Source organism: Rhinatrema bivittatum, chromosome 8 (assembly GCF_901001135.1).
Source record: "Rhinatrema bivittatum chromosome 8, aRhiBiv1.1, whole genome shotgun sequence".
NCBI lineage: Eukaryota > Metazoa > Chordata > Amphibia > Gymnophiona > Rhinatrematidae > Rhinatrema > Rhinatrema bivittatum.
This window is the reverse complement of record NC_042622.1, coordinates 70,678,081-70,701,232: the sequence shown is the minus strand read 5'-3', so window position 1 is coordinate 70,701,232 and position 23,152 is coordinate 70,678,081. Positions and strand designations below refer to the sequence as shown.

Here is a 23,152-nt window from a genome sequence, read left to right as displayed (position 1 = left end):
ATTGCGGTCCTTGATTACTATAATCTTACTTATTGGGACCTCCCAAGCAATTCGATTCGGAAGCTTCAAGTGGTTCAAAATATGGTGGCGAGACTAGTCTTGGGTTGCTCAAGATGAGAATCAGCTGCTCCATTTCTCACGAAATTGCATTGGTTGCCAGTTAGACTTCGATGTAAATTCAGACTTCTACTACTTACTTTTAAGATTTTGCGGGATTTGGGTCCACCTCACATGTCCAATAGGATTTCATGGAAACATTCACTAAGAAACTCACATTCACAATATGGTTTCCAACTTCAGCTTCCCTCGGTCAAGAGTTTTCAACAAGAATGAAGAAGCTGTGATCACCTGGGACATTCCCATGCCAATCAATGGAAAACCCAACTCTAGAAAACCAGGCATTGTGTTAAAGAAGAAAAACATAGGAACAGCACTGCTGATTGAAATGTCAGTATCAAACAACTGTTCTGTACAATAAATGGAGAAAAAATATCCTCAGGTACTAAAACAAATGCAGTCAAAAACCAAGAAAATGTGGCAGAAAGATATAGAAATAATATCAGTTATACTGGGCATTACTAGCTTGATTATAAAAAACTTGGGCAGACTGGATGGGCCATATTGTCCTTATTTGCAATCATGTTCTATGTTAACTTCCAAGCGCACCTTGATATGTTGCCTGTACATATTACACTCTAAGAGGTAGATTTTAAAAGCCTTGCTTACGCAAAAATGGCCACATATGCGCATAAGTGGGCCATGCGTAGAAGTGGGTTGGAGGTTGGTGTTACTGAAGCTTTCAGAGGTATTCATTGTAAAATTGACATCATTAAATAATTTTAGACCTTATAAGTGATGAAAATTATAACAAGAGGAGTTAATTTGTATACTGTAGTTTCTGCTAGTTGCATTGTACCAATCAACTCCTTTTCATCATTTATAAGGACTAAAATTCTTTAATGATGCCAATTTTATAATGAATACCTCTGACTGCTTCAGTAACACCATCCCCCAAACCCCAACTTACCTCCCAAAAACTCACCCCGAATTAGGGTTGCCAACTGGGTGCAGATTTTCAGGACAGGTTGATCCAGTCTTGGTTTTACCCCACTGCATGCTGGGACTCATTCTGATTTCCCTATCGCATTCCCTAAGAAACTCAAGACTAATATTGAACCAACATGGAATAAGATAAAATACAATCAACTTGCAATCCCTGTACGTTCATACAGTTTGGCATCAGACAGCTTTGGCTCTAGAAGTACCTCAAGTGGTTGGATGTAAGAACAAGAAAACAACTTCATGCTCACCACCTTCATGAAAGAACTGGTTTAGGTCAAGACTATACATCCCTAGAACTGAAGGAGAGACAGGCCTTAAAGGAATAGACGATGCATATAATTTTATTATAGCAGGCCTGCAAGCATGCTATAGACATTATCAGACCCAAATGCTCATAAGCTACAGTTACTATCATCATCATCATCTATCCTGGGCTAGGCAAACGTGCCTGCTGTGGCTTCATTATACATCACTGTTCATCTTTCCCTTGTAGGTTATTAAAGAGCTTCCTTTGAAAATCGTTGATATTCCATTTATTCTACACGTCGTTTCCTTCATTCTTTATATCATTTGAGTTTCTCATTCACAGAGTAGATATTTAGTTGTTTTCTTTTATCCTCATTCCTAATCCTAAGAACATAAGACTTGCCATACTGGGTCAGACCAAGGGTCCATCAAGCCCAGTATCCTGTTTCCAACAGTGGCCAATCCAAGTCTCAAGTACCTGGCAGGATCCCAAAGGGTAGATAAGATTCCAAGCTGCTTATCCCCAAGAATAAGCAGAGGATTTCTGCAACTCTGTCTTAATAATGGTTCCTCCAGGAACTTGTCCAAACCTTTTTTATATGCAGCTACTCTAATAACTTTCACCACATCCTCTGGCAACGAATTCCAGAGCTTAATTATGCATTGAGTAAAAAAATATTTTCTCTTATTAGTTTTAAATGTATTACCTAATAACTTCGTTGTGTGCCCCCTGGTCTTTGTACTTTTCAAAAGAGTAAACAATTGATAACATTTACTTGATCGATTCCACTCATTTTTTTTTTATCAGTCTCTATCATATCCACCCTCAGCCATCTCTTCTCCAGGCTGAAGAGTCCTAACCTCTTTAGTCTTTCTTCATAGGGGAATGATTCCATCCCCTTTATCATTTTGGTCGCCCATCTCTGTACCTTTTCTAATTCTGCTATATCTTTTTTGAGAGGTGGAGACCAGAACTGCATACAATACTCAAGATGAGGACAGGTTGCACCATGGCACAATCCAGAGGCATTATGATATTTTCCATTCCTTTCCTAATAATTTCTAGCATTCTCTTTGTTTTCTTGGCTGCTGCTGCACACCAAGCAGAAGATTTCAACGTATTTTCAACTAAGACACCTAGTTCCCTGTATGTACCCGGATCAGTCCAGACTCCTGGGTTTATTCATTCCTGCCAGCAGATGGAGACAGAGAAAGTTTCACTGACACTGCTTGATAAGCCCTGGTGCAACCTGCAGTTCCTTAGTATTTCTCTGTCTCCAGAAGATGGTGGCAGTTTCTGATGGTTTTTGTTTTGGTTGGGTTTTTTTTGTTTTTTCGCCTTTTCTTTTTTTAAGGAGCCTTTCTCCCAGGGATCGGGTTCCCTGGGGAACCCTTCCCTGTTTGGTTGAGGTGGAGGAGCTGGAGCTGGAGGTCAGTGACCTTTGAGTATGCTCGCTCCGGCTCTCATCCGTGGGGTGCAAATCTGGTGGTACAGATCCCTCCCCTTCACGAGGCCGCCAGGGTGGCTTTGGGCTCTGGTCAGCTGCTTTTTTTGTGAGGGCTCTCTCTCTCCTGTCTTTCAGGCTGAGCTGATGCTGGACAGCTCCCTTCGGCCACAGGAGAGCAGAGGCCCTGTTTTCTGTAGTAAAGATTAAAAAAAAAAAGGAACACTGTGCCAGTTTGTGCAGCAGCAGCTGAAGCTGAGCAGTAGGTCTCTCTGGGTTGTTCATTGTTCGCGAGGGGCTCTTGTTTTGACTGTGTGCACATGGTTCGGGGCCGGGCTCTTTGTGAACGATATTACGGAGAAGTTAGAAGAACAAGTTTGTCTTTTTTGTGAAGGACATAAGATCTGCAACAGAGTGGACATATCTTGAAGAGTAGAGAGAATGAGAAATGATGAAAGAAATCTCAAAGAGTGGTCAAAGGTTTGGAAGCATGTATAGAGTCATGCATTTGAGGTGCAGTAATCCAAACAAGCTGTATATAATGGGGAGCGACAGACTGATATGCATGGACCTAGAGAGACCTCGGAGTGGTACTGTCTGTTAACCTGAAGGCAGCAAAGCAATGGGGCAAGACTAAAGGCCAGAGGGATGCTGGGATGCATAGAGAGGCATAACCAGCAGGAAAAACGAGGTGATAATGCCCCTGAACAGGTCATTGGTGAGGCCTCACACTTGGAGACTGTATTCAGTTCTGGAGACCAACTCAAAATGGATAGAGATAGGACAGAAGTGGTCCAGAGAAAGGCAACAAAATCAGTGTGGGTTCTGCACCAAAAAACTTATGAGATGAGACTGGAGGAGCTAAATATGTCTATCCAGGAGGAAAGGAGAGACAGGGAAGATTGGATCCTGACTTTTAAATATCTGAAAGCTATTAATAATGTACAAGAATCAAATCTTTTCCGATGGAAAGGAAGCTGTAGAACTTGGATCATAATATGAAACTCCAAGAGGGGTGGACTCAGGAACAACATCAGGAAATAATTTTTTTTACGGAAAGGGTGATGGATGCATGGAGCGCCTCCCAGAAGAGGCGGTGAAGACAAGAACAATGATGGAATTCAAAAGGGCATGGGATAAACAGAGAGGATCCTTTACTGGCCAGAGGATGGAAGTGAAGAAAACGGGGTACCCAGTGTTACATCTCTGCATGGGGGTAACCTGCAGGTACAACCCGAAACAGAGGGCATGGGAGGAAGCTGTACACAGTGGCAGTCACAGCCCCTAACACCTTTACTGGGCAGACTTCATAAACCATTTTGGTCTTTATCTGCTGTCATTTAATGTTACTTCAAAAAAAAAAAATGTATGCTGCCCTGTGCCCTGCCCCCCCCGATACTTTTAAAAAAAAAAGTCACGTCCAGCAACTTCCGCTTCCACCCCCCGCCAAGATACTTTTTAAAACGTTGCGTTACCCAGTGGCCAGATTTCCCCATTTTCTATCTTTAAAAATGTGTGCCTCAAAATCCCTACCCCCTACCCCCACCCCCACACCCCGAGCCCATAAAAGTCTCCCCCAGTGCAGAGTGTGGGAGGAGAGGGGGCCCTTACCTCCTCTCGCCCTGCTTGATATTAAATGCCCATAGCTCTGAGAGCAATTCAATTCTGCTTGGGAATCGGTTCTGTAAGTAAGCACAGCTTGGGAAGTATACTTTCATTTTAATACATTTTCTTTTAGGCACAAGGTTGATCCTCTTATGAACAAAAGAGCATATTTTCTTTCTAAGTCAGACTAAGATTCCCATTCCTTTTTTCTTTTGTTAACCTTTATCCTTATTTATGGTTTTTATATACCGATAACCGTTTGCACATCGTATCGGTTTACAAGGAACATTGGGATTATAAGGCATCGCATAACAGATATAGCATATGAAACATTTACAATAAACATGGTGATTATATAGTATTGGGTTACAAGGAACAAAGAGATTATAAGGTCTAGCATAACTGATACAGAATAGAAACCATTTATATTTACATAGGACATATTGGTAGCATGAGGGGAAAACCTATCTATAAGTATTGAGCTAAGCTACAATCATATTAAGAGGCGAGGGAAAGGAGGAGGTGAGAAGATTATAATGGGCGGGTGTTAGAAGGAAGGGGAGAGAAGGATGGATGACTAAGGCTGAAGGCAGGTTTAACACATATTTAGGGTGAGAGCATAGGGGGCATATAATAGGACGGGGGCGGGGGGGTCTGGAAAGCTGTGTACAAAAGGGAGGTAAGGCTAAGGAGAGGCCATTATCAGGAGGAAGTCCAATTAAGGGGGGAGAAACTAATGCGGCAAGGGGGGGTACTTAATGGAAGGCCTGCTTGCAGACGGGGATGCAGACATTGTTTCTTGTCTTTCACATGCATCGCTCTGCAAAGCAACTTATGGGCAATGGGGGAGGGGGACGATTTTTCCCTGTTTTTAGGCTGACTATAGGCTAGCGGCAATGTAGAAGGAAGAGCCGCAAGGTGTCTGTGGTCAAAGAGATTTGAGCAACTGCAAGAGAGACGTTTGGCCGACTGAGTAAATAGTCACAAGAAGGACCCCAGACAGATGGCTAAAACCACAAAGATAACAAGGATAAATAGAAACATGACGCAGAGAAAGTCCGTATGTATGGCCTAGCTACTCTGCTCATCTACCCAACTAATTTAGCTTTACAATTCTCCTGCATTTATTCCATGCTGTCTTGCCTTCAGCACCTCCACTAGGAAGTTGTTCCATGCACTCACTAACCTTTGAAAAGAAATATTTCCTAAAATTACTCCCGAGCCTATCCCTTTCATCCTCATCTCATGATCCTCACTCTACAGCTTCCTTTCCGTTGAAAGAGGCTCACTTCCCGTGCATGGAAACCTTGGAGATATTTGAATGTCTCTATCATATCTCCCCTATCTCATCTTTCCTCTAGGGTGCACATGTTTAGATCTTTAAGTCTATCCCCATATGCTTTAGAATGAAGGCTGCTGACAGTTTTAGCAGAAGCTCTCTGGACCGACTCCATCCTGTTTATATCCTTTGGAAGGTATGGTCTCCAGAGTTGTACACGCTATTCCAAGTGAAGTCTCACCAGGGACCTATATGAGGCAATATCTCCTCCCTTTTTCTGCTGGTCTTTCCTCTCCCTATGCAGCCAAGCAGCTTTCAGTTTTTTACCATTGCTTTATCTACCTATGTGGCCACCTTAAGATCATCAAATAACTTTGACCTCTCAAAATCAGGTGATAAAGGATTCTTGACCATGAACTTACTGGCAGCCAGGGCATCCCCCTCTGACAGCCACATCCAATCAGTCATCAAAGCCATAAGTGACACAGGCCAATCATAAGGGCTGGCACACAAGTGGCGCCACCCACAATGCCAAAGTGGGACTATCCTGTATGAAGGTATAAAATGAAAATACCAGAACTACAGGAAGCAGATCACAATTGGACAACATGAGATGCTGAGAACTGAGGGCATCGGAATGAAGGCTGGGACAGCTTGCAGAAACCCACCATTCTATGAGTCAATCAGCCACTGGCTTCATGCATTTGAGCTCAATTATAAAAATATGAGGTGGGAGTTAAGGATTTTTGTTTAGAAATTCAGTGCTAATGCCACTTAAGTAGTTAGCAAAAAGGGATTACAAAGTTTTGTCATTCCTAAGGCTGGCAATACAGCAGATTGCTCGTTTCCTATCAATGTTTCCCCTGTATTACTGTGTACCCACAGATAAAGCTTCACAGGACAGGGCTGAACCATTCTGTTTGAGTGTCTTAAGGTTCCTTCGCTGACTGCTGTCAGTGAGGTGATCAATCACTGTCCGAGTGCAGTGAACAAATGAATACTAAGTGCTGGTAGCTGTCAGAGTTGTTGGCACTTAGTATTAAGTGGAGCGGAAGGAGGAAAGAGTCTCTTTTCCTCACACTCTGTATTGGGGAGACTTTTGGGGGTGGGGGCCAGAGGGTGGGATTTGTGGACACACATTTTAAAGGTAGGGGGATGGGGGAAGGGGGGAATCTGGCTGCGGGGCAGCTTGACGTTTTACAAAGTATCTTGGGGTCGGGGAGGGGCACGGTTGCTCTACCACTAGTTTTGTTTTCCTACTATATTCAGTAAACTGGTAGGCTGCAAAGTTACCCGGATATCTTTATCCTCGTAACTTTAGCTCAGCATATTCAACAGGAGATTTGTCCCAACGAATAAACTAGATTAAATTAGCTGGTTAACTTCCCTCTTGCCACATTACTCAATATGAATAGTGTCACTATGCAAAAAAAAACCAAAAACCAAACCTTTTTGACATGGATTTTAATAAAATCTTTACATGTTGAAGTTGTCAAAAAACACAAACAGAATTCTAGGATGCAAGAAAAAAAAAGCTGCTAGCCACAACAGACAAACATCTGCTGCAAAATAACAGAAGTACAGAAGCATATTATCGGCTGACAGCCAGGAGCCCAATAAAAACTGTATAATCTGCTGGCTACATGGCGCCTACTTCACAAAATGAAGGCAGAAAGAGCATAAGGTAGAAGGGACCTGTGAACAAAAGGGTTTGTCTGCCTGCCTCCAGCAGGTCTAAAGTCCTCATGATGCAAAAGCTGGAGAACATAAGAGCGTAAGAAGTGCCATGCTAGCTTAGACCAAGGTTCATCGAGCCCAGCATCCTGTCTTCTGGGTCACAAGTACCTGTCAGATCTCTAATAGTTGATCTGTTTCTTATATTATTATTTGTTTGATTGAGCTATATATTGATTTGTTTAAATATGTTGTACACCGCACCGATCAGAGATTCCCTGCATAAGCGGTAAATAAGAATGAATAAATAAAATAAAATAAAATATTTCACTCCCAGGGATAAGCGCCGGCTTTCCCACATCTAATAACTGGTTATGGACTTTCCCTTCAGGAACTTGTCTAATCTTCTTTCTAACACCACTATGTTAGTTTTCTTGACCACATCCTCTGGCAACAGATTCCATAGCTTGATTGTGCACTGAGTGAGAAAATACTTCCTACGATTTGTTTTAAATCTGCCAATCGCTCGTTTCATGGAATGTCCCCTCCAGTCCTGCAGGCCGATGCAATATCGTGCGTGAACTAGTGCACAAGTTAACAAGTGCTTGGTCACGTGTTTTGGACATGCGTCCATAATCCCCGATGCATGAGGGGATCAGCGCGTCCAAAATGTGTGTCCAAACTCGCGATACTAAGTAGGAAGAACCACAGAAAGCAGCACCATGCAAAAAAAAGTCTTGACATAAAAAAAAAAATATTTGGGGGCACACAATATACACCCATAATATACAAGCCCAGGGCCATGTATATTGGGCATGCGTATTGTGCCAGTAAATTAGCTGCTGCAGAATAAAACAGACACTTATAAATTGAGCATCCATTTTGGTAACCTGCACACAGGGGGCACTTAATATTAATTTATTCACTGCTTCACTTACTGCTCATTGGTCCATTCACTGTCACATGTCAGTGAAAAGGATCAAATCGGGAACAGCTCTGCTGAGGGGTGGGGAGGGAGCTCTGGCCAAGCTGTTGTGGAGAACACAGTCACTTCTCCTGGGTGCCCGATGCAGAGCGCTAGGGGACGTACAAATTATCCGTTGGGCATCCCTTTTTGCGCGGTAGCTCATTTGCATATTGCATCGAGTGCCCAGGAGAGGTGGAAGTGCACGCATTCAAAAAAGGTGCATCCACTTTGGATGTGTGTTTTTTTCACGTGCGTGATATTGCATTGGCCTCCTAGTGTTGTTTGAAAGGGTAAATAGCTGTTCCATATTTCCCCGTTCCACCCTGCTCATGATTTTATAAATTTCAATCATATCCTCTCTCGGTCATCTCTTTTCCAAGCTAAAGAGCCCTAATCTGTTTAGTCTTTCTTCATAAGGGAACATTTCCATCCCCTGTATCACTTTTTGTCGCCCTCCTCTGTACCTTTTCTATGTCCACTATCTCTTTTTTGAGTTGAGGCAACCAGAACTGCATACAATACTCGAGTTGCGACCTATACAAGGGCATTATGATAATTCTCAGTTTTGTTCTCTATTCCTTCCCAAATAATTTCTAATATTCAATTTGCCTTGCTGACTGCTGCCACAAACTGAGCCAAAGATTTCAAAGTATTATCCACAAGGACTCCAAGGTGGTGACTTCTAACATGGAACCCAGTATCATATACTTGTAGTTGGAATTATTTTTCCCTACATGCATTACTTTGTACTTGTCATTTAGAAGCCCAGTCTCCTAGTCTGACAATGTCCTTCTGCAGTTCTTCTCAATGTGCTGCCATTTTAACAATTCAAAATTTTGTGCCATCTGCATATCTGGACAACTCACTCCTTCCTTTCTTCAGATCATTTATAAATATGCTAAATAGTGCAGGTCCCAATGCAGACCCCTAGGGCACTTCACTAACAACTTTCCTCCATTTGGAAAACTGACCATTTAGTCCTACCCTCTGTTTCCTGTCTTTTATCCAGTTACCGATCCACAATAAGGCACTGCCTCTTATCCCATGACCTTCCAATTTCCTGAGGAATCTCTCATAAGGGACTTTGTCAAAATGCCTTCTGAAAATCTAAATACACTATAGCAGCTGGCTCACCTTTGCATGTTTATTTACACCCTCAAAAAAATCTAGTAAATTGCTAAGGCAAGACTTCCCTTTGCAAAATCCATGTTGACTCTCTCCCATTAAACCATGCTTATTTATGTGCTCAATAATTTTGTTTTTAAGAATAGTTTCAATCATTTTGTCCAACACGAAAGTCAGGCTCACTGGTCTATAGTTTCCCAGATCACCCCAGGAAGCCTTTTTAAAAGCTGGCATCACGCTGACCACCCTCCAAGTCTTCTGGTACAATGGTTGTTTGAAATGATTGGTTGCAGATCACCAGAAATGGGTCTGCAATTTCATTTTTTTATTCCTTCAGAACTCTGGGGTGAATACCATCCGGTCCCAGTGAAGGTAGGAATACAAGGAACAAACAGTAAAAGTATGCTTTGTTTTGTTTTGTTTTTTTAACAAAATACTAAAAATGGCACCAGCTTCAGGATTCCATGAAACACACATTAGTCCAATTATTTCTGTTTTGCCTGTTTTCACTATGCTGAGGGATTCCTCCTGAGATCACAGGAAGCACTTACCATCATGGTGAGAGTTCCCCAGAGTCCATGGTTCATCAGAATCAAAGTGTGTGTCCCCTCCAATCCCTGGGCCTGGGAAGTAGGCGTGCGCTAAGAACCCGCCTTCACCATCAAAGGGAGAACTGTCTCCATGGAAACCAGATGCAAAAAATATCATAATGTCGGCCTCTTTACGCTCACTCTTCACCTCGTGGTATGGAACCTCTTCAAAGGTCAGTGGAGTCACTTTCTGCCAGACATCAAATGCCTGGCGGATCGCTTTTCTCGTATCGAGCTCCCCAACCTTAGGAGTATAGTTGTGTATGCTGCGGAAAACAAAAGAGAAGCTTTTCATTAAGAGTAGTGAGGTGCTGGTGGGGGAGAGAGAGTGCTCCTGGGCTCGGCTCTCAGGAGCCCCTTGACAAATATTTTTATGAAAAGAAAAATGGTCGTAATATGTGGAGCACAGCTGGGGAGCCGAGATCCACAGGAAACTGGCAGTGCATCGCCAATGAAAAGCAATCACTGTCATCCTCACAACCATTGTTCTTTTATTGTTTCTATTAAATGTAGCCTCCAGGAAAAGTGTAAGAAGGAAAATCTGAGAAAACATGAAATCCGATTATTCCCAGAACGTGGAACATCGCTGGGCAGGACCAAATTTCCCCCCACAGCACACAAGCATCCCCCTTCACTCCCCCTGCACCTTAACACACAGAATAGCACAGGCAGCAGCAGCGAAAGGTTCCCCCTATGCACAAAAGGGGTACACAGCACCGCAACCCTCCTGCCCCAGCACACAACAGACACGGCACACAAGGCAGCAGTCCCAATTTCACACATACACACCCTGTCCCAACAAAGGCAGGTACCTTTGTTCCTTTTATTTATAAGCATTCGATATATTCTGCCTTTTCCCAAAGCTAAGGCAGATTTCTTAAAGCAACAAGGCATTTAGTACATAAGTAATGGATGCATGCAGATCGGAGGGTGACTGCAGGAAAACGAATAAGGGGTAGGGTACGTTAAGTAGGAATAAAAATGTGGCTGCATGGAGTAGAAATTTCATATATAATATAGTTAAGAAGTAAGTTAAACACCAGAAATGTGAGGGATATTAGGCAGCAACTGAACAGTGTAACCGTTTCCAATGGAAAGGAAGCCTTAGAGCTAGGAGTCACAGCCTGAGGCTACAAGGGGGCAGACTTAGGAATAACATCAGGAATATTTTTTCACGGCAACACCGATGGATGCATGCAATGTCCTCCCAGAGGAGGTGGAAGAGGCAAAGATGATAGCAGAATTCAAACAGGCGTGGATCCCTAATTAGCAAGAATATAGAAAGAACACTCTGGGTTAAACTGCATGGAGCTGATTCAACACAAAACCACACTGAAATGTCTATATTGTGTTTTCAAGAAAGACACAGGGGTAACCTGCAAGCAGTGAGCGTTATAATCATAAACAGAAGGCATGGGAGGTAACCCGCAAGGAGCGGCTGCTATAACCATAAACAAAACGCACAGAGGTCGCCTGTCTGACGTGGGGGTTGTGACCCGAAAGAGAAGCATGAGGGTAAACTGCAAGGATCAGCAGTCACAACTCTAAACAGAAGGCATAGGAATAACCTGTAAGGAGTGGCAATTACAATCTTAAACAGAAGGCATAGGCATAATATGCAAGGAGTGGGATAAGAACATAAGAAGTTGCCATACTGGGTCAGACCAAGGAACCATCAAGCCCAGCATTCTGTCTCTAATAGTGGCCAATCCAAGTCACAAGTAACTGACAAGTACCAAAACATTAAATAGATCCCATGGTACGAATGCCGGCAACAAGCAGTAGCTAATAATAGCAGTTTATGGGCTTCTCCTCCAGGAACTTATCCAAACCTTTTTTAAACCTAGTGATACTAACTGCCTTAACCACATCCTCTGGCAATGAATTCCTGAACTTAATTGTGCATTGAGTGAAAAAGAATTTTCTGATTTGTTTTAAATGTGCTAATTGCTAACTTCTTGGAGTGCCCCCTAGTCCTTGAGTAAATTCCTGATTCACATTTACCCATTCAAGTCCTTGAATGATTTTGTAGACCTTTTATTATATCTCCCCTCAGCCGTTTCTTCTCCAAGCTGAACAGCCCTAACCTCTTTAGCCTTTCCTCATACAGGAGCCATTCCATGCCCTTTATCATTTTGGTGGCCCTTCTCTGTACTTTCTCCAGTGCAATTATATCTTTTTGAGATGCAGTGACCAGAACTGTACACAGTTCTCCAGGTGCAGTATCACCATGGAGTGATACAGAGAAATTATGACATTTTCCGTTTTGATGCTTCTGTATAAATAAATGTGCCTTCCTGAATTTCAACAGAGATGATCTATCTCTAATCATCTGTAGCAACAAATTGCAGAACTGGGCACTTTGAACACACAAAGGTTTCTCACGAAATTTGTCAAGACATATCTGTTTAAAAGATGGAATGGATAATAAAATTCTGAAATGAGGATCTCAAGGTCCTAGTGGATTGGTAAATTTTGAGAGCGGCATTAAAAGTTGCTGGGGTTAGACCTTATACAACTTTAGAAATTAAAAGGAGGAAGATTCATTAAGATTGGTGAGATGTGATGATGCACTGGTGTCCCTGTTACAACCCTGGCTTCAGCATTCTGCCCAAGCTGTAATGGTTTTAATATAGATTGTGGGAGACCCAAGTATAAGGCATTACAATAATCAAAAGAAGTCATAAGAATATAAGAAAATGCCATACTGGGTCAGACCAAGGGTCCATCAAGCCCAGCATCCTGTTTCCAACAGTGGCCAATCCAGGCCATAAGAACCTGGCAAGTACCCAAAAACTCGTCTATTCCATGTTACCATTGCTAATGGCAGTGGCTATTCTCTAAGTGAACTTAATAGCAGGTAATGGACTTCTCCTCCAAGAACTTATCCAATCCTTTTTTAAACACCGCTATACTAACTGCAATCATTGTCAAAGAATGTATGACTGTTTTCAGATCAATCACTGATACATAAGGCCTTAATCATTTAGCAAATGCAATTTCTAAAAGGCAGACAACCACTTTATTAATTTGTGAGTGAGCATGTGTGTATGTGAGAGCAAGCATGTGTATATGCATGTGTTTATGAGCATGTGAGAGAGAGAGAGAAACACTACAAAGACCCAAGACATAGGCTGCTTCTGCCTGCACATTCCTGGTAGATTGAGAGAGAGAGAGAGAGAGAGAGAGAGAAAGCATATATGTATGAGAGAGCATGTGTGAGGGTTAGTAAATGATTATGTGTGTTGGAAAGTGAGTATGACAGACAGAGATGAGTGAGATTGTGCTTAACCTCACCCGTTTTCCTTCCTTCCTCCCCACTAATAAAAAACAATCTCAAGGTGACGGGTAATCTAGGTATGGAGAGCGAGGGATTTTTTAATCTTTAAATTGTGTTAAGGATTTGGTGTTTTGATCTATTTGCTGTTTTGAAATATTTTATTGGTGTATGGGAAATTTTTAAAAATTTGAATATGAGTTTTTAATTATTGGATATTATTCTATTCAGCTGTTTTGAAATATTCCTTTTAGTAGTAATACTATTATGTTTTATATTTCTTGATTTATTGTTTTATTTTGTCTGAGGAATGGTGGTGATTCTTTTTTTCCATTGCTGCACTGCATACAGAGTCTGGCTTCCTGTGGCTTCCAATTCAGATTTTGTCTGTACATTTTATGTATATTCTATGGGTCGGATTTTAAAAAGCCTCGGGACACGTGTAAGTCCCGGGGCTTTACTAAAGGGGTGGGGGCGGGGAGGGGCAGGGCGCGCGCCCAGAGGCAGGCACAAAAGGTAAGATACAAATTTTGGTGGGGGTTAGAGTAGGGCTTGGGGGGGAAGGTTAGGGGAAGGGGTGGGAAGGTCAGGTTAGGGGGAAGGGAACGGGGGAAGGCAGCGCGGCTTGGCACGCGCAAGGTGCACAATTGTGCACCCCCTTGCGCGTGCCGACCCCCGATTTTATAACTTGCGTGTGCAAGTTATAAAATTGGGTGCACATGTGCGTCACACGCGCTCCTTTTAAAATCTACCCCTATGGTCTTTTTATTCTGTATTTGGTGAGGGTCTGTTTATGTTTTGCATATATAACCAAGGTGAGGTATTTTGCTAGCATGCAGTTTCTGTGTAGGGATCTATAGGAGCTTGGCTTGTTCTGTTTCCTAATAGGAAGTGCACTGGTGTTTTAAAGCCTGTACAGTATTTGCAGTATTTCCTTTTTATAAGTAGTGTTGTTTCTATCTCAGTGCTTGCAGTTAGTGCTTTTTTAAATGTGTACAATATTGAAACCCAAAGGTTGCAAGTAAGTGGCTATATACTGTGCTATACTGTGTCTGTGTCCCTCAATCAGCTGTTGGGAGCACCTTAAGAATGATCAGCGAAGAGTATGGATGATTGATGAGCAATGCACCCATAGTATACATGTGCACACTCAATTAATGGAATGCATCTGTCTATGCAGTTTATGCTTCATCATTCTAATGGTGTTTAAAGTTGAATGATGAGTGCATCACTCATCATTGATAGCTCTATTGCTTCTATTGATCAATTGGTAGATTGTTCATTGGTTCTATCCTGGGGATGCTAGAAGAAGGGGTTTTAAAATCTACCCCTTAGGTTCCCAGTAAGGATGTGCATTTATCTGAAATGAATGAGTAATCCCAAATGAAATAGGGCATTTTTTGTTTTGTTTTATTGAAAACAAGTAGCACTACTGATGAGAAGATCTGACTCCCCTCCCCCCCCAGATAAAGAGATTAATATTTTTAGCAGGGGGAAATTACAGGCAAGGTGAGTAAGAAGAATCTCAAGCTGGAAGATCATCTGCCACCTATTTCCACTCTCATTTCTGTTCTTATGGTGCAGGGACAGGAGAGGGCAGAATCAGAGGATGGTGGCATCAGCAGTGGAAGAGCAAAGGCCCAAAAGTAATACAGTGCTCCACTCTCCCCTCCCCCCCCCCCCCCCCCATTCCTCCTGAGCAATGAAAGCAGCAGCACCCAAGGATCTAAAGAGGGAGAAGAGATCCTGTAAGACATCAGAGATGTGGGGATACTTTTTAATTAGGGAGGACCAAAGTTTCACTGCCGTAAGGCCATAAGTAAATGAAAGATACTGGGTCATCTTACAAACAGTGGCAGGTAGCATCATTTAAAAAAAGAATACCTATTAGCGCTGATTCCAAGGGAAGCTGCCAATATTAGACTGAGGACCCTGTCTATGACTCAAAGCTGCAGCAGCAGCAGCAGGAAAGCCAGAGAATAGGGGAAATCTATATCCCAAACCAACCACCCAGCCCCTTTCTCCGGTGAGGTGACAGATAAGCAGCCCACAACCCCACATCAGCGACAATCTACCATGGAAGAGATGGAGTGTTTTCTCACATCACCGTCCCATAGTAAGAGGCAGGCAGCATCAAATATGGTGACACGGTGCATCAGGGAAATGATTGCCCGGGATGATGAGCCCCTGCAGATCATGAAGAACATGGGATTTAAGCAGCTGCGGCAGCTGTTGGATCTCAATTACTAAATGCCCTGCCAGACAACATTCAGTAGATAGGTTATTCTTGCCATGTACACTCAGTGCCTAGCTCAAATGCAGGAACAGCTGGCAAAGGTAGAGAGGGGTAGCATCCATTTCTCCAGCAACATCAGAAACAGCCAGAATGCCATGCAATGCATGCCTACCTCTCCGACTGCCCACTGGTTGAAGCTGTCTGAGGCAGAGGCAGGCAGCAGCTCTAGCAGGGGCAGATCAGGGCAGATCAGGGGTGATCAGACTATACCATCACCCAAACTGGCTCATTTGAGTTCAGTGAGGGAGAGATCTTTGTCTCTAGCAGGACCAAAGATGTGGAATTCTTTGCCTGTTGAGATCCGGTTAGAGGAGAATATCAATAGTTTCAGGAAGCAAATAAAAACCTGGCTATTTGAACAGGCCTATGTTAATTAACTGACTTCGCCTATTATATCCCTATAGATTGAGGAGATACTAGAAGGGCTAAGAAGGGTTAATAGGGAGATGATTAGATGGACAAGAGGATGGGAAAGAGGGTAAATTGTATGAGGAATGGGGAAGAAATGGTGGGGTTTTTTATTTATGATTGTACTTAATAGGGCTTTAGTTTTAATTGAATTTATTGATGATGTAAAATGTGCAAGGATACGTTTCCTATACATGTATATGTATTTTGAGTGTTGCTACTGCAACTCAATTTAATGTAAACCGCCTTGAAATTAATTTGAAAGTCGGTATATAAAGTTGAATAAATAAATAAATAAATATAGGTGGTCTCTGCTGCACCCCCAGGGGATAAATATTGGTTATATCTTGGTCAATATCTTAGCAGCAGTAAGAAATATGGAGGGCTAGCAGCCAGACCAGGGAGACAGGACTATTGTTCCTTGGTTTGTGGTTAGTGATGCTAACATGAACAAGGCAGTAGAAGATTGGAGCTGTGATGGGATCCATTGCTTTGCATCCTTGCTGCACCTGGCAATAAAGGACGTGCTGGAGGCCAAGGAGCAATACAGCAGCTTAGCCCTGAAGGAACTGATAGGGAGGTGATGGAAAACAGCAGGGCATTTTCACCAGAGCATGAACAGTAGGCAGCATCCTCCATAAAAAGCAGGAAGCCTGTGAACCAGTTCATTCAGGATACAGGCAAAAGGTGGAAGTCCAGCTATCTGATGTTGCAGAGATTCGTGGAGTAAGAGACATTCCTTCGTGACATATTTCTGGAAAGCGAGATAGGTGTGAACGACCCCTGGGCATCATGATTGGCTACAAATGATGCAGATGATATGAGTCCTGAAGGCCTTCAAGGATATCAAACGTCTGTCTTTGCTGCTCAAATGTTTGTGAAGAGGGCTACCAAGATATTTGGCGAAGAAGTTCTTTAGGAGAACATATTACCCAGTTTTAAGTAAATTGCATTAGTTGCCTATTCCTTGGCGGATAAGGTTTAAAGTCTTGGTCTTTAAAACTTTATATGGACTGGCACCTCAGTGTCTTTCATCGACTATGGGCCATTATCATCCATCCCACAATTTACGCTCTGCAAGGAGATGCCTACTAGAAGTGCCAGCTAATATTCAGATTAAACTAAAATCCACAAGAGATCATATGTTTGGTATGACAGGACTGAGTCTCTGGAATGAACTCCCGGATTCCTTAAAAAAAAGAAACTGAACTTGAGAGATTTAGGAAACCGCTCAAGACACAAATTTTAATTTTGACCTTCGGTTCTGGTCAGGTCTCCAGGTAATCTTGCTGGGATGACTGGCGCTGGACATGGCTTTCTTCTGTTTTTAGTATTGGGTAGACTCCGTTGGGCAAGATTATGTACTGTGTGTGTTCCTGTTTTTATGACTATGGAATTACAATTGTTACTCTGTTCCTCGCTGAGATTTTGGGATCAGTGAGTTATACATTTTAGAAATAAATAAAAAATAAAATATTAAAATCTTATGAGCTATCTAGTAATTTACGCTCATTGAAAAAGTTGCTCTTAGATCTTCCAGGGCTGAAGGAAATAAGGATTTCAGTTACTCAGACTACAGTGTTCAATTTTTATGAATCTAATGGCAGTCTGTACCTCTGGATGTGAGACTGGATGCTGAATATTTAACATTTAGAAAATAAGTAAAGTCCTCATTGTTAACTCAATCTGACTGAATATATGCTTGATACAATCAGAATTAAGCATTTTGTTTGATTAGTTTAAGAAGGGCATTTTTGGCTGAATTGTTATTAAATTTGGTGAATATGTTCAGGGAAATATGATAGAGGCCTATAAAATAATGAATGGAATGGAACGAGTAAACATGAATCAATTATTTACTCTTTCAAAAAAGAGTACAAAGACCAGGGGGACACACAATGAAGTTAGTTTAAAACTAATAAGAGAAAATATTTGTTTACTCAATGAATAATTAAGCTCTGGAATTTGTTGCCAGAGGATGTGGTGAAAGCTATTAGTGTAGCTACGTTTAAAAAAAGGTTTGGACAAGTTCCTGGAGGAAAAATCCATTAACCATTATTAAGGTAAAGTTGCAGAAATCCACTGCTTATCCCTGGCATAAAGCAGCTTGGAATCTCTCTATGCCTTGGGATCCTGCCACTTACTTGTGACCTGACTTGGCCACTGTTGGAAACAGGATTCTGGGCTGGATGGACCTTTGGTCTGACCTGGTATGGAAAGTCTTATGTTCTTATAGTTTAATAATTTTTATGTTGTTTTAGTGTTGAGGCCAGCTGCAGGGGAAGGGATTATGGATTTTATGCTCCTTTACCACGCTTTGATGTTTGTATGGATATGAATAGTGTAGTCAAGTTTTAAAACTAACTAACTAACTAAATAAACGAATCATAGTGCCCTGGGGTGTTTATGCCACCGTTAGTGGGGCTTTGCTGTTCTTTTGGTGGCTTGGGATGTTCATGCCACTGTTTTCGGTACCCTTGCCCTTCTTTTGGTGCCTTGGAAGTCTTCTTACCACTGTTGTCGATGCCCTTTGCCCCTCCTTAGGTGCCACTGCTGGTGCTCCTGTGCCCCTCTCATGTGCCTTGGTCGCTCCTGTGCCCCTTGGTGCTCCTGTGCCCCTCTCATGTGCCTTGGTCGCTCCTGTGCCCCTTGGTGCTCCTGTGCCCCTCTCATGTGCCTTGGTCGGTTCATGAGGCTGTTCATTCTGCTTTGCCCTATGGTGGTGCCTTGAGCTATTAATGCCACTCTTGCCGCCAGTTGGCACCACTCTTGGTATTTTGGAGTGCTGTTTCTCTGCTTCTGATGCCTACTTGAAAGTTGCATTATAATTGGAAAGAAAATCCCATTATTAGAGCCCACAATGATGAACCAAAATAATAAACCAAACTGACATTTTTTTGTGCACACATCCATAGTTCCCAGCAAATGGTCAGGATTTGAGCCTTTAAAACTTCAAGCCCCAAGAGATCAAGTTTGGCTTTATTCAGGTTAGTTTCAAATAATATCCTTGCTTACTTAATGCAAGTTTAAACATAATCGTGGTACCTTTATTTCAAGGGAGGTTTAACGGGGTTTCAGTCCCAGCACTTATATACAATTACAGTTTGTAGTACTCACATCGATTTCTGCTCAGGGTCAAATCCCCAAGGCATCGGTCCAAACACATAAACAGAAAACTTATCAGCTGCCAAAGGTTTACAGCTCTCTCACCAGGTCCTCCTGCATATCACTGAACACCCCCCCCTTGCACAATCCCCGAGGACCAGTCCAGTTCCTCAGACGCTATGCACACTCCTCCAGGCTTGCTCATCTTTGGATTATCAGAGCTCCAGTGGCTCAAGGACAGTGCTCCAGCAATCTCCCACTTCAAGGCCAGCCAGAGCTTTTTTTGCCCTTGTACTAGTAAAATTGAGAAAAGAAAATTCTCAAGCTTTCTCAGCCCTTCTCTGTCCTCCCATTCCAATATTTTGCTCCTAAACTTCTAAGGTATAGTTAGCTGTCTCCATCTGTTCAAAAAACAAATATTAAAGAGTTGTTAGAAGACTAAGCAACCCTAAGATTTTCAGAGATGCCAAATGATTTGAAAAGTTCAATATTAGGAGATTCTTTTCTGGGCAAGAGAGACTGATGACTGATATCCTGTCTTGAAATTCTTTTATTTTTTTTCTTCCATCAGTTTTCCTGCTGTTTCTTTGGGTTTCCAGCTCAGATGGAACCAGGGATGGGATCTGGTGGCATGAGCCTTCATTCACAACTATCTGGGATTTCTGCCCGTTTTATATCCTTCCAACCCACTTTGGTCAGGGGCTCTGCAATTATGGGCCCTAAATCTACCCACCAGGGGTCGCTATTGCGCAATGACTATGACCTCAAACCCCCCCCCCCCACCCGGTGCAGTGCACGCTGCCTCCGCAGCATCCCCAGTCCCAGCCAATCCAGGGTGAGGAAAACCTGAGCTCGTAACCAAACCCAGGTCTCTATGCTTGGCAGTGCAAAGCCAACAGTTCACCCTGGCTTTAGTTTCTCATTCTCCCTGTGAGTGGGACCTGTCTTGCCACAGGAAGTCCTTTTCATTTTCCTTCCTTATCTGATTGGCTCTTTCGCTCACTGGAGTTCAAGTGAAGAAAGTTGTGATCCTTCAAAGGAAACTCCTCACCAGTTGTATGTTCATTTATTTCTTCCCTGTAAGCCTGTGCCCTAGAAGAAACAGAAGCATGAAGAATGGGCATTTTTTCAGATTCAGGGAACTCTTTGCACAGGATGTAGTAATGAAGGTAATATTCCCAGGGAAACCTTCTCAGGCCCTTTATCAGTTACAGCAGGAACCCTTGCAGGGAAGCGTTCCCCTACATTTCCATGAACACACCAAGAGGGCAATTCTCAAAGAGCAATGTACCTTGGTAAACTTGGCTGTTGAAGAATTACCTAACTCAGCTAAAGGTATGTGCGGATCTCCGCAGCTTGCATGTGTTTAGCTGGAGGTGTTCCCTGGAGGTGTGTTTTGGGCAGAACTGGAAAAACAGCACATGTAGATTGTACTTTAAATTATCTGAGCATTATTTTCCGTAGAAATTTTACTCGCACGAAAAAGCAGATGCAAAAAAGTCTGCGGGTACTTTGAACGTTGCACCTAGGCGAACAGTTTGACTCTCCAAGACCAGCAAGGTAGCTTTCCTCTGACCATCTCGAATCTCAAGCACCCTTTTCAAAGTTTGTGAGAAAGGCGTTAGGCTCCTTAGCTGTTGAAATCTTCTGCAAAAACCGAGGCAATATCCCAAGAGTTCAAGGCTGTGCTAAAACTGTGATGTACTGAAAAGTCAGACAACTGCGGGTGCTCACCAATTGCTCTTGTCCCAAAGTCAGACTGCGGCATTACGTTTTGAACAGTCTTCAGATGAATAAATGAGGTCTAAAATGTGATGCTTATCCCATGCATACAAATAAATAGAGCACTAAGGATTTATGTCCATACATGACCTAACAATCGGATGCTGACAAGTGTCTTGGATAGGGAAGCCAGGGAGAAAAGAGTCCTTTTTCGCTCCTGAGAAATTGTTCCATTTCGCAGTATAGCTTAGGGTTTATGTGGAGGTCCTGTCACATTTCAGAGGTTAATGGACCAGCTGCTACAGCCTTCTGCCAAATTTAAAGTCACGTATACAGAAGATCCTGCCTGTACAGTACAGATTGCAAAAGCCATTTAAAGTCACCATCAAACAACATTACAAAATCTTAGGAAGGTAGATAGGATTGCCATTTCTACCGAAGTATGCCCTTGGCAAAATGGAAATTTTTAATGTGAACACTATAAAGATTAAGCAAAAGATGGGGAAAATGCACTCGTAGCCCACCCCCCACATACCCAGCCCCTCATATAACCCACCCATACATGCACACACATACATATGCCTTAACCACACATCCCACCTACACTTACACACACCCATACAACCCCCTACACACTCACCTACATCCCCCACACCCAGCAAACACACCCTCTCACTCGCCATCCACACATATACCCACGTAACCACAGAATTACGCACACGCACGCACACACACACACACACACACACACACAAACACATAGACTCCCCCCCCCCCACCTGACCACAGCCTAACCTGAAACCCCCACACCTCCTCAGAGACCCCGATTCTCTCTCCATCGCAGTTGACGGTTTAGGGGCAAATGTCCAAGACACCTAAATATGGTCTTAAACAAACATTTTTATTTTGAAACATCCCTGTTTTCTCTTCCAAATTTTGCTGTTCTTTTATATTGAAGAGACTAAGGGCCGGATTTTCAAAGCTCTACGCGTGCCGGCCCTAATTTATAAAGACCCGAGATGCGCGTAAAGCCCCGGGACGCGTCTAAGTCCTGGGGCTTTACTAAAGGGGCGGTCTGGGGCGTTGCATGGGCGGGGTCAGAGGATCGCATGCTGGCAGGATGCTGGCAGGGGGAGTTAGAGTAGGGCTGGGGGGAAAGGTTAGGGGAAGGGGTGGGAAGGTCAGGCTAGGGGGAAGGGAATGGGGGAAGGCAGTGCAGCTCGGCGCGCACAAGGTGCACAATTGTGCACCCCCTTGCGCGCGCCGACCCCTGATTTTATAACATGCGCACGCCTGCGGGTAGCGCGCGCACATGGATGCGCTCGCCCAGCTTTTAAAACCTACCCCTAAGGATTTAGCTGGAAAGAACCATAAAGAGGTTGTAACATGCAATTAAAATGTGACATCATGAATCCCAAAGCTCCTTATCCACATTGGAAAGCATTCCTAAAGCCATGCCTCTACCTCTTCCTCGAGCTGTGCTCCTCATGCTCCACATTACTGCCACCACATGAAATCTTTCCTTGGGCTGTGTATTTTTGCCTCCTTCATTACTTCTGTGATCCTTATATATTATTATCTGCATATACTGAATCTCTAATGTATGCAAATATATCTCATGCATATGCATTGTGGGTCTCCTTGACACCTGACTGGTTGCGAGGTCAATAGGCCAGGCTTGGAAACCATTGTACTAATTGCTTCAAACAAATCAATATGCAAAGGCTAACAAAAGAATCCTTTTCACCGAAGAATGGTGAAGATGAAGTTTATAAAGAACATGCACTGCTGACCAATACTGGAAAACAATTTAGTTGGCAGAAGAAAGGAATTAATTCTGAACAGTTTCTTTTGAACGTGACAAAGGTGGAGCAGAAGAGACTAAGGAAATGAGCCGATTTCCCGTAGAGGAGCAATAAGAGGCATGTACAGAAACGAGAGCAACGGCAGAGGTTGGGGAAATGGGGAGCAGGAGGAAATGGTCTATACCTGTAAGTTATGTGTTTTTGCCGCCATTTCTGTCCTGTTAGAGCATAGCGTTTGTTCCTTCGTCTATGGCTTCGATGAGGGTGGTCAGGAACGCCACACCGAGGTCGTTTCATCCATCTGCAAAGTAACACGAAGCAATTCAGCAGTCCATACTAACAATGAGCTTGTGCATAACATGAAACAGACATGGCAGACACTGCATAAGGAGGATGGGCTGTGGTTTTAATTGATTGTAATGTTTTAAGTGTTTGCAAACTGCTAGGATAATTTTGTTTTAGAAGAGCGATTAATCAAGTAAATAGTAATTCATTTTATGGATCTTGTGTCTAAACTACAGTAGGGTCACAGGAGCAGAGCTTAAA

At 42.9% G+C, this 23,152-nt stretch overlaps 1 protein-coding gene across 1 annotated transcript in view; it reads right to left on the bottom strand.

Annotated features, from left to right (window-relative positions):
* MMP24 (matrix metallopeptidase 24) overlaps positions 1 to 23,152 on the bottom strand; it is a 131,481-nt gene that overhangs the window by 42,274 nt on the left and 66,055 nt on the right. The window contains exons 3-4 of the mRNA XM_029612598.1: positions 22,791 to 22,907; positions 9,955 to 10,259 (exon numbers count right to left, since the gene is read on the bottom strand). Coding sequence (XP_029468458.1) covers positions 9,955 to 10,259; positions 22,791 to 22,907 — 422 coding nt within the window. The remainder of the gene's footprint in view (positions 1 to 9,954; positions 10,260 to 22,790; positions 22,908 to 23,152) is intronic.